The sequence below is a fragment of the Chiloscyllium punctatum genome, chromosome 6, assembly GCF_047496795.1.
Source record: "Chiloscyllium punctatum isolate Juve2018m chromosome 6, sChiPun1.3, whole genome shotgun sequence".
NCBI classification, from domain to species: Eukaryota; Metazoa; Chordata; class Chondrichthyes; order Orectolobiformes; family Hemiscylliidae; genus Chiloscyllium; species Chiloscyllium punctatum.
In genome coordinates, this window is record NC_092744.1 from 52,139,417 (window position 1) to 52,152,121 (window position 12,705).

Sequence of the window (12,705 nt, forward strand, 5' to 3'; positions counted from 1 at the left end):
GCCAACATCAATGACCCCTCCAAGCCTGGTAACGCGGTCTTCCAACTTCTTCCGTCAGGCAGACAATACAGAAGCTTGAACACATGATAGCTTGTATAGCTTCTTCCCTGATGTTATTAGACTGCTGAATGGATTCTCTAACTTCGAGTAATGCTAAAAATCACACAGCACCAGGTTATAATCCAACAGGTTTATTTGGAAGTACAAGCCTTCGAAGCACTGCTCCTTCATCAGGTAGCTGGGGGTGGGTTGGAGAGACAGGGCAGAATCATAGGACACAGAATTTATAGTAAAAAATTAAAGTGTCATATAACTGATGTGGTGCGTTGAACTAACCTAAATTGTTGTTAAGTCTTAATCATTTACAATGGGTTGCAGGTTTCGATTCATTAATATGTAAATCCCAGAGCGACTTTCAAGTCACATTCCTGATATAACTTAAGGTTTTATTAAACAAAAGTGACATTTCAGGACAGACAATGTATTAAAGGTAAAAACAATGACTGCAGATACTGGAAACCAGATTCTGGATTAGTGGTGCTGGAAGAGCACAGCAGTTCAGGCAGCATCCGAGGAGCTTCGAAATCGACGTTTCGGGCAAAAGCCCTTCATCAGGAATAAAAAGGTGTAAGGTTAGAGTCTGTCTGTATTCCAACCTTGAGTCGGACTTTGGTTGTATTTCCAAAGTAGGAATTTATAAAATGTCACATGGACTGACTGCCTACATATTGTGTGCTTTTTGCACAAAATCGAATGTATCTGCAAATACAAATCTGCAAATGCAAATTCACCACATAGACTTGGGGGTGTGCGTGTGTGTGCGTGCACATGCATGTCTGTGGAAGAGAGGGAATGTGTCCATGAGTGTGACGGAGTATATGCCTGTGAAAGGGTACACGCACACACACTCACTCCCTCACATGCTCACAAACATATACACACATTATATATATCTGTGGGTGAATTTGCATTGCAGATACATTCTATTTGACCTTGCTACTGCTGAAATTGCTTCTGTGCACCTCCTGTTCAGCCGTAACCTTGTATGTCTCACTCTGTCTAAGCACCCTATGATCTGTATGCCCTTGTTTGCTATGATTTGCCTATACTGCTCGTAAAACAAAGCTTTTCATTGTACATAGTTACATGTAAATACAATAAATCAAATCAAATTATTTGACATTGAGATTTATGAAGGGGATGGATATTGTGGAAATTTGGAGCTCAGCATATATGTGGAAGTTACCCATAACAATGTGAATAATCTCACTGAGGGGTGATATGTAGGTCAGGAAGTGGAAAGAACCAAGATTAAACACTTACTGACTCCAAGAGCTGCTTGTATTTAAGTGGTCAGAAAGGTCATTGGTGGAGTTGTGCTGGTTGTACATGATCAGGTGAGCTGGAATCACGTGATGGACTTCCCAACAGCTGAACAATCAAAATAATTGTTGAAGGAAACTTGCTAAAAAAGTAACAATGACATGACTTTAGCCATTTTCTGTCTTAGGCAGAAGTCAGACTGAAACGACAGGAATGGCATCTCCCAGGAGAGATGGGCACTGACGTGGATGGTGATAAAATATTCAAATACATCAGATGAAAAATAACCTAGCTAAAAGTCGTGTTTATGTATTAATATTTGGTAGCAGTTACTTGAATACAACATTAATTTTATCAACCATGTTTTAATCAAATTATTTCTACTAGCTCTGAAGTGATATCTACCAGCATTGTATTGAGATAGAAGTGAGAATTCCTTTGACAAAGAAATGATTGTTCTTTCTTTAAGTAGGTCAGTGTGAAACATACCTCATCTCTGCCTGTTTCCCTTCATTCCAACTCAGAAGAGTGTTTTTATTATTATGTATGGCAGTAGTTTTAGAATTCCTTCTTTCATATAAAAGGATACATCACAAAGAGGAACATGAGTCAATGATGTAAATAAACTCAAAACTCTGTTGTTTACCAAGTACAGCTACTATAGTAATATTTTTATTGAATTTCACAGTGAAAATGATGATCTTTGGGGTCTGTTTGATAGACTTACAAATAATAGACCTTTAGAACTTATACGTGCATTCCAGAGACAGTGCCACGCTGGGGGAGAAGGAATCTCTCTGGGGGTCTAAAGTAACAAATAAATTAGAACATTACAGCATTTATATTTTATTACTGTGCAGTTCCACAATTGCAAAACCAGGACAGTGTTGACCCATTTCAAATATAATTCATTACTGTAATATAAATATCAAGGGAACAATATTCAGTCCAATAAATGACTAAGTTGGCATTGATGTCAGAAAGTAAAAAGTGATCAACGTAGGAAAAGAACATTGGGGTATATTACTGGAGACAATCCGCTCCAAATCATTTGTTATTTGGCTGGATGACATACAACTAAAACATTAACTTCCTCATTTATTTCTTCCTGGATATCTTGTGACTATATGAAATAGTACATTAGCACATTTGGGGAATTGAAAAAAAGGCTGGTGAGTTATTCACGGATAAAAGGTTTTTGGTAGGCAGTCGATGTCAGGATGCAATTAAGGCCCACAAATTCTAAAAACCCTGGTCCCAACTGATAACTCTGGATGAATATTTTACTTCTTGTTAGATCTTTGTTCTACAAAGGATCTGAAATGAATTACTTCCAGTGTTCTGTTCTAAGAGGATACCATAATTACTGTTACTTTAAAAAATAGTTGACGGGGGTGGTTTGTTTGAGAAATGGGGACCTGAAACAGTCCTTATTTCAAGTTTTAGTGTTAGTCTCAGGTTGGCAGATGGAAATAATAAATACTTAGCATCTTACTTGATGAACAGCTCATAACCAATATTTTCGAAAATTTCAATCTCTTTTCTGATTGTGAACTGTCAAAACCTAAAATTGTTTCAGACACTTAAAAAGGCACTGTCGCTTTTGCAACATAAGTTATGTTTGGATGCAGAGATTCCAAGGAGGGCAACATCAAAAATATTAGGTAGCATGCTTACATCATTGCACAACAACAAGTTTTTTGTATTTGAATTAGGGAATTTGATTATAAATATTACTCTACACTTCCACCTTACCAATGGAAAAAGCAGTTTAATAATTCGCACTGCATTTCACCTCATATAATGTTAATAGGATTCAAATAGACTGAAGAAGTGGATGTGCAAACATTATATATATCTGGGTAGTCACAAATGCAAAATCTTCCATGAACCAGTATAATTGAACAGTGTAATGGAGGGTACTCTTTCCTATGAAAAATGTACATTCATTTTAAGCTTGGAACCAAGTGCAGTATTATTAATAAAATTAAAAGTAAGCTTGCAACAAAAAGGCAATCCTCCACCTACAGTGTTCAGATATTAAAACATTCCATAAAAATAACTTATCAATTTTGGGAACAATTTCATAGTTTTTTAATAAGTAAAACATTTTTAAAATTAAATAACTTTTAAAACATGCCTTCTGATGTCTGTTTTCTGGAAATAAAATGAATGCAATTTGAAAAGCCTTTTGGAGCCAGAGCAATTAGAGAACTGCTAAATTTTCAGGTCTGCGTTAAACATTTCCCAATCTTTTCTGTTACTTCAACCAATTCCATTCAGATTCTATTGATATAACTTATGGCAACAAAGTGGAAACACAACCTCAAGATGTTTGGATTGCTTATGGGAGTGATTAATGTCATTGACCCCAGGACGATTTTTGGAACAGATTTGCATTTGTAACTCCCAACCAGTAAAAATAAATCAATGACTTTAGACAATCTGTAGTCAGAAGACTTTGGAATGATGGTTCTTTTTTTCCTATATTGATCTTAATGCATATTTAAGTTTTACATTTATAAAAACAAGTAAAGTCAATGATATAAACAATATGGTTCATATTAAATTTGATACAATTGGTAATGAAGATTATTTTACTGACAGACAATGTTCTGGCCAACTCATACCTGAGGCTGTTATCTTTCAGAGTCATGTAACAAACCGGCAATGGACTAAATTTTCTATTAAATCAGTGAAATGCTTTATATGAAAAAAACATATTTAAAAGCCCGAGGGCATATTACATTATACTTTATCAATTGAGCAATGTATAACTAACTGGGCAAGAAATGTTATGGTTGAACTACAATATATTGCTAACTGGCTTTGTAAACTCCAAATATAATTTATGAAATTCATAAATCTCTATAATGACAACCCATCAGTAATGCTAATAATACTTGTCCATAAGCATCTATGAGTAGCACACTGGGGTAAATTCATGCAATTTGCCATTGGTAGCAGTAAATTACAAAGAATTCTAAAATCCTGAATTATCAATGCAAAAATATTTTAAAGTTAACATCCCTCAAAGACAGTGTGATGATTCCAACATGATCTTATTATGGTCGAGGATTTGATGCTGAGTTTTGTTTTAAAAAGATGATTATATGTAAGGTTTTGGAAGGCAAATTCTTGGTGGGAAAGAACATTTACAAGCATGTTGCTAAGTGTATTTTCATATTCTGACCACAACATTGAAAGAACAGTATGTCATGAGGTGAGGAACCATTATTGAACCATGCCAATACTAACTTTCTTCAGTTATGACATTACTTTGTTTTGCACAGATACACACTATCAATCACACAGGCAGACATCACTGGTGTGATTCAAATTACAATCTTATTTAACCGCAAAAGTGACTTAAGTGAAGTTTAGCCAAGTACAAAGTGGCTGTTAGAAAAACAAATGTTTGTATATAAATAAAATAAAAAATTTACATTTACTTGACCTGACTTTGTAAATCAAAGCACATGAGCTTAGTTACATCCATTTCATCTAACATTTCTAACATATTAAGCATAGCAGTGATTTCTTATTAATCATACAATCCCGACAGTGCAGAAGCAGGCCATTCAGCCTATCAAGTGCATAATGATCCTGCAAAAAGCATCCCACCCAGAACCATTTACCCCACCAAACCTTATTTCCTGTAATCCTGCATTCCCCATGACTAATCGACCTAACCTATACTTCCCTGGGCACGATGGGAAACTTAGCATGGTCAATCCATCTAACCTGCATATCTTTGGACTGTGGGAGGAAACTGGATCACCCGGAAGGAACTCACACAGAAAGAAGGAGAACATGCAAACACCACACAGATAGACCCTCAAGGGTGGAATCGAACCCAGATCCCTGATGCTGTCTGGCAGCAGAGCTAACCACTGAGCCACCTCTGTGCTGCTTAATTAATGGTTACTTCAATATTTCCTTCTTGGTTAGAAACATTGAAGAGAATGGGAGAACTTTTAATATAAAAAATATAATTTTTATAAAACCTATTTTAAATTGGAAAAGAAATGTTAGTATATTAATTTACTAGAATTGTTATAGAAATGTGCATAGTTTGGTGGATCCATTTCCCTGCTTCCAATACTCCTCTTCCACTTGGACTCCATCTTCTAATCTCTTGTTTTCATTCGACCTGTTTATTGAGAACTGTCAACATTAAGGTTACCGTAATTTCTATATTTCTGCTCTATGTTTGCACAAGTGCCCTATTTTAGCCAAATCTTATCCATTATTCATGAGAGAAGTTGGAAAGACATTATCGGTAGTATACGGCTATATGATTTTAATCAATTCAGGTCCTGTGCTCACTCAAAATCCTCAGGCACTTTTTCAGCAGAAGCCACGAGGGGACAGTTGCAAGCAGGAACTCTGGCTGAACTTCAACAGGGCTCAGCTTGCTCAGCCAGATATGGCATAGCATTTTAGATTTTCTGATTAGTATAGCTCAATAATAAACAGGTAGTTATCCTAGAGCACCATAGTTGCATTTCGGCAAAACTTCACTTCATAAAATATTGCTTAATAGAGAAAAATGGGGCTTATGGGAAAAATGGGGTTGGGACAGACCAGAAAGAAAATCACTCATGATCGCTCAAAATTCACCCAAAAGCCTAACACAGCCTGGATGAAGGTTTAAATCATATTTATTAATTAAACAAAAGTAAATTTAAGACATTACATTGAAAAAATATTGTTAATGCAGGGACAGCGGGTCATCATCATCACTACCTTCAGGTGCAGTTTTGGTTGCAGAAGTGGATAGCTGTGGTTGATTATCTTCTGACTGTCTCTTGGGGGTTAGTTTCGATTGTGAGATATGCAAGTACAAGAACAAATTAGAAAGGCAAATGGTATGTATATGTGTAATGCAGTCCTACAGGAAGTATACAGGGATTATACAGGAATTATACAAGAATATTCTTGTCTCAGAGGGAGAGCAATAAACATTCATTAGTTTAATTTTTCAGATGAAGCTGCTCAGTGTACAGTGCTGTACCTCTCACATGCTCTGACGACAGCTGACATCGGTACATGTGCAGAACAAAGCATGTGAAGAGATCGCCGCTGGAATCGCGCTATTGAGAACCGATGTAAGTGTTCTCTAAAATACCATTGCCTATTTCTTCAGTGATATTACAGCTAAACCGTGCTGCTGAAACATTCTTTATACGAGAACTACCTGTACCAGGGGATACATCTACCTATTAAGCCATTCAAAATACAGAATGGAAATTATAGATAAAAATAAACTTACTTAAAATTAAGTGAAGGTGAAATACAGATTTATTAATAACTTTTTAATTCTTTTTACCATAATATGATAATAATAAAAGTACTCAAGGTGTCCCAGTAGCTTTATATCAGGTGATTTTCAGCTTCACATGGTTTAAGCTGAAATGTTTTTAATAAATATCGTTAGCAGTTAGAGAAGATATTGAGTTCCTGGGAAACAGCAGGGTTACACTCTGCTATTTAATGAAACTGAATCAGACAACAAAATACAAGTTTATATCCTAACTTTGGCTGTTGACCTCTCCTTCATTATTAAGGATTTTGTTTTGCTCTCAGCTAGGCTTGTAGCTATGAGAATAGTGGACAACTATCAGGAATGAGAAAGAAAAAAAGACTTGTTTCAGTATATCAAAGATTAGCATTTACTGCAACTATGGCATCACACCCAACTCTCTTGACAGAAATATAATTGCAACATTACTTGTAGAAAAACGTATCTAAACTATATACAATAATGCTCTTCTCTCTTAAACTGTTTATCATATGTTTTTGAGAAGCCCATTTCAAATTCTACCATTTAAAGAAGAGAACCCTATTAGTTAGAACTTATCTACTACTATACTATAATTTCAATTTGCCCCAAATCATTTAGTAACTGGTGTACTATTTTGAAGTGAATCACATCTATTGTAGCCAATTTACATGGAATAAAAACGACCAACAAGAAAGCAATGGATGAATCATGAGATTTGCTTGGATAACTTCCCCTTTGGGATTATAATATTGTCATATTTCAGAAGTCAGACTTCTTCAAATTTGAACCCACCTGAGCAGCAGACCTCACTTAACAACTTATGGAGAAGATTATATTTCAGTTCTCAAGTGGCAACACAAATTATCTGAATAACTCTTCAGTAAATCTTCAATTCAGAAATTTCTGAATTGTAGTTCATCAAATAAACTAAGCTGAAGTTGCTGGGGAATTTCCTTGGGGTTGTTGCAGCTTAGTTCAGATACACTGCTGGATCTTGTTTACAATGTATTACTGGGGGATTCACTACCTTTCAGGTGGATCAGGAAGATCTGATAAATCTGCAGTAGGGTTTCAGGAACATCTGGTAAATCTACAGGGGGAGAGATCCAGAACATCTGTTAAATCTACAATGGAGGATCAGGAACGTCTGAGTAATCTACAGTGGGGGATTGGGAATGTCGAATAAATCTACTTTGGGGGAACTGGAGGAGCTCAAAAGAAATTCTTCATCAATATTATTGAGACGCAATAAGTTTCCTTGTTTTCTTCAAATCAACATTCATGGATGTAGTAAAAAATTATGCCATTCAAGATAAAAATTGAGGAATTGTTATGGTGATAGTAGTTATTGTTAAATAGAAATAGTTAGCAGATATTACTCTAGAAAGTCTCATTAAAGAAAGTGGAACTTTCAGCTAATGGTAAATTTCTACAACAAAATTGAATAAGATCAAGGTAAAATACATAAAAGATTAATATAACATATACCTCCTTCATAGCTCCATTTTCTCCTGGAACTCAAATTCATCAATCTCTGATTATTTCAAATAATGTAACACTTGTGACATTGGATACTATCCATGCCAGTTGACATGTCAACCTTTGTTAACCAAGGATTTCTTCAGGTCACCTTTAACCCATTTTGAGAGGAATCTATTCATACTTGTGTATTGCAATCAAAAAGTTGATTAGTTTATGTTATATATCATAGCTGAATTCCAGAAATGTAAAAGGAACTTTGTGCAGGTTTGGGGAACTATCACATTAATTCACTGAGCCAAAACAAACTGAGTATCATATCTATAACATAGCACACAAAAATCATGGCATATATTATTCGACAAAGTGAAATTTTATTCCCGATTAGATAAATCTGTGAAAAAAATGTCTTATTTAATATGACAAATCCACAAAGGGCTAAGGAAAGTTTCTTTTTGTTACTAAAACAAAACTAAACTAATGGTGAAATAAATACTAGCTGTATTTTCTGTACTTGTTTCCATTCTCTATTCTTCTACAATTATTCATCATTTTCCTCTATTATCTGAGGTTTATTCATCATGTGTAAATTCAGAGTGAACACCAATGATCTTTATGATCATGGGACCAACCTAACTGGATTTGAACCTGAAACTGTCCATACGCAGGGTCATTGGGTGGACAAGTACATAGCAGATGAAGTATAATGTAGATAAATGTGAAATTATCCATATTGGTAGCAAAATAGGAAAGCAGGTTATTCTCTGAATGGTGATAGTTTGGGAAAGGGAGAGGTGCAACGAGATCTGGGTGTCATTGTACACCAGTCACTGACAGCATGTAAGTGCAGCAGGTGACGAAAACTTTAGATGATATGCTTGCCTTCACAACAAGAGGATTTGAGTCCATGAGCAGGGATGTCTGGTTGCAATTGTAAAGGGCCTTGGTGAGACTAAACCTGGAGTATTGTGTTTTGGTCCTTTTATCTGAGGAAGGATGAAATCAAAACATTGAATGTTTTCAAGAAAGTGTTAGATATAATTCTTAGGGCTAAAGGTATCAAAGAGTATGGGGAGAAAACAGAAACAGAGTGCTGAGTTAGACGATCAGCCATGATTATACTGAATAATGGAGCAAGCTTGTAAGACTAAATGGCCTACTCATTCTCCTAGCTTTGGTGTTTCTATAGTGTTATGTACATGCTTTGTGTTCAGTAATCACGAAGTCAAGCCTTGTAAAGGCATATTTGTTAACTCTTGTTTTTCTATTAACTTAATCATTACAACATTTTCCAGACTTTTTCTTTGACGCTTCAAATGGGTATGCTAATTTGATATATCCTACATTTACACAGAACACAGTTCCAGGTTTTTGTTCCATACTAGCACAAGTGCTATCTTTCAGATATCTCTTCAATGTAGATTCAGATGTTCTACATTGAAGTATGCCTGCAAGGCTGACGTAGTAATTCACCTTGATAGTTATTTCATTGCCAGCCAACCATTTGTCCAATGTGAGTCAGATTTGTTCATAGGTATGTTGTTGCCTCTCTGCTTTCTCTTTGTTTTGCCTGAGCCACTGCAACATTGATACACTGTAACCACTCCTCTGCATTCTTCTCATCTCTTGCTTTGAAGACATATGTCTTGTTGTCTGTGAAGATTTCAAAGGCTCGAGGAAGGCTACGGTCTCTCCGCTTTTTAGTGATAACCTTTACACTTTGTACCTTGCTCAGTTCAATTGGACAATCATCTGGATCATCTTTCTGAAAGGTGAAGACACATAGCATATAATGTGACACTTGGAAATCTCCAGTTAGTTCCATTGAAATTTATGTACAAGTAACAGTGATTGCCCGTAACATCAAGACAACATAGGATAGAATGGCATCAAAGAGCACAAGCAAACATCAGATCAATGGAAATCTGGGAAAAGTCTACACTGGTTGAAGTCATACCTAGAATGAAGAAAAATAGCTGTAATTACTAGAGATCAATCATCCCATGCCCAGGACATCACTGCGGGAGCTCCTCCAGGTAGTGCTCCAGCCAAACCATCTTCAGCTGCTTCACCAATGATCATAAGATTTGAAATGGGGATGTTTTCTGATGAGAGCAATGATTGTTATCAATTGTGACCCCTCAAACACTGGTGGTTGGTGTCTTTGTGCAGTAGTCCTTGGACAACATTCAGCCTGGGACTAATAAGTGACAGTAAATTTTCATCCCTACGTGCCAGGCAATGACTACTTCCATCAAGAGACAACCTAATGATTGTCTCTGACAGCCAATGGCATTACTGACATTGAATGCTGCAACATCAACAGACTAGATTATTATTGACCAGAAATTGAATTGGATCAACTGTATTAATTATTGTGTGTAAGAGCATTTCAAAGGCTAGACATTTTGGGGGGAGTAATTTACCTCCTGATTTCCTACAGCAGGTCCACCATCTATATCAGAAGTATGATGGAACCCTCTCCACTTTCTTGGATGAACACAGTTCTAACAACACTGCAGAGGCTTACAACCATCCTTGATTCACCATGCCATTCACCACCATAAATGTTAATTTCCCCCACAAGCATACAATGTTAGCAATATGCATAATTTACATGATGCATTGCAGTGACTTACCAAGACTCCTTTGACAATTGCTCCAAACCTAATATTACCACCTAGAAGGACAAGGGCAGCAGATGTATGAACCTCCACCCCTCCAAGTGACACACTATCCTGACTTGGAACTACATCACCATGCCTTCACTGTTGTTTGGGTCAGAAGCCTGGAATTCCTTTACTAACAATGGGTGTACATAAACAGATGGAACTGCATAATTTCAAGAATGCGGCTCACTCTCACCTTCTCCAGGGCAGTTAAGGAAGGGCAGTGCCTTGCCATTGACACTCATCGTATAAAGAATATATAAAAACAACAATTGTCTCCGAGTCATGCAGAGATTCTTGCATAGTGATAATGCCACTGGAGTATTAACAGAGAGACCCAGGTTAGTGCTCTGGGTCACATGTTCAAATCCTACTTCAGCAGCTGGAATTTGAACTTAATTAATAAAACTTTATGTAAAAGCTAGACATAAGAACTATAATCAAGTATTGTAAAACCCCATCTAGTTCTTGAAAGTTCTTTAGTGAAGGAAATTAGCTGTCCTTAATTGGTTTGGCCAACATATGACCTCAGATCCACAACAATGTGGTTGACTCTTAATTGCCCTCTGAAATGGCTTAACATGGCACTCAGGTTCAGGACTATTTATAATAAGAAAAAGATCAATTCTAACTGATCAGTGAAGCCCATATTCTGTGAAAGAATAAAGCAAAATTTCAAATAATTCCAGTGGCTCAGCTTATCTGCTTTAATACTCAATAGCTCATTGTCATATTTTGAGGGATGTAAAAGTGTTCAGTAAAATTTCCCATATCGTTTGCATCCATAAAATGCAAATTTACCATTTTGTCCCTGTTAACTCCTTACAACTGCTCAGGCAGTTATCAAATCTGGGCGAAAGCAATGCAAATCAAGTAAGGCTCTTCGTTTTTTTCATCCAACCTGCCCCCTAGATGTTGCCACCAGTGCCTTGTGCTTTATGTTTTAGGTGAACATTCCAATATTCTCCTTCCTTGTTCAGTTTAGACCTTTTATTTGTTACTTGATCTTATTTTCTTTTCTGTACCTATATCTTATTTGCTTTAAATATTTTTCATGATTACTTTTCCATATTTACACTATACCAACTTAATTCCAGACACCTAAATATTCTGTTTGTGAATTCTTTTGATTATTGATCTCAAATGTTTAACTCAGTATATCTCTCCATAGATGCTGTCTGACTTGGAAGGCAAGTCCAGCTATTATTTTAGATCTCTAGCACCCACAGAAGGTCACTCACATTAAACAAAATACAAATCAATGTGCAACTACCTATGATGCTTAGTTCCATTGACTTCATCTAACAAATTTTAATCATCTACTTACTGATTTTCCTTTGCAAAATAGAAGCTGATTCCCAGCCAGTGTGAAATAGCGGGTCTTCCATCTCTTTATGAATTTCCATCTCACTTGTTTTTCTTTGAGCTTGCCTTCGATGAGTGGTTGACCATCCTGGTTTACAACTGTTAAAGAAATATTAAACTAGAATGACCAATTATTGACATATTAACAAGCAAATATCATCGGAATGCTAATCTGCATTATTAATATACATTAGTCTGGATTTTGGAGTTACAAGGAATGTATGAACTAACCATTTATTACATACATAGCTGTTGGTAGGCCAGAGGGGTACTGGGACCTTGCTAAAAAGAGGAATCCACGGTATACTTTCCCAACCAGACTAAAGGATCTTCACTGAGACATATGGGGGTAAATTCTAACTGAAACACATAAACATAAATTCTAACTGAAATACACAAGCCTAAATTCTAACTGAGACACAAGAGGTAAATTTTAACTGAGACACACATGGTAAATTTTAACTGAGGCACATAGGGTAAATTTTAACAGACACACAGGGTAAATTTTAACTGAGGCACTTAGGGTAAATTTTAACTGAGACACACAGGGTAAATTTTAACTGAGACACATGGGGTAAATTT

The 12,705-nt window shown here is 36.1% G+C and overlaps 1 protein-coding gene across 4 annotated transcripts in view; it reads right to left on the minus strand.

The window, feature by feature from the left end:
- Positions 1–2,016: 2,016 nt before the first annotated feature.
- The window catches only part of veph1 (ventricular zone expressed PH domain-containing 1), a 286,670-nt gene continuing 275,981 nt past the window's right edge, over positions 2,017–12,705 (minus strand). For all 4 annotated transcript variants that reach the window (XM_072572661.1, XM_072572664.1, XM_072572662.1 and 1 more), the window contains exons 13-14: positions 12,086–12,222; positions 2,017–9,854 (exon numbers count right to left, since the gene is read on the minus strand). In XM_072572661.1, the coding sequence (XP_072428762.1) occupies positions 9,618–9,854; positions 12,086–12,222 (374 nt within the window). In that variant the 3' untranslated portion in view covers positions 2,017–9,617. The remainder of the gene's footprint in view (positions 9,855–12,085; positions 12,223–12,705) is intronic.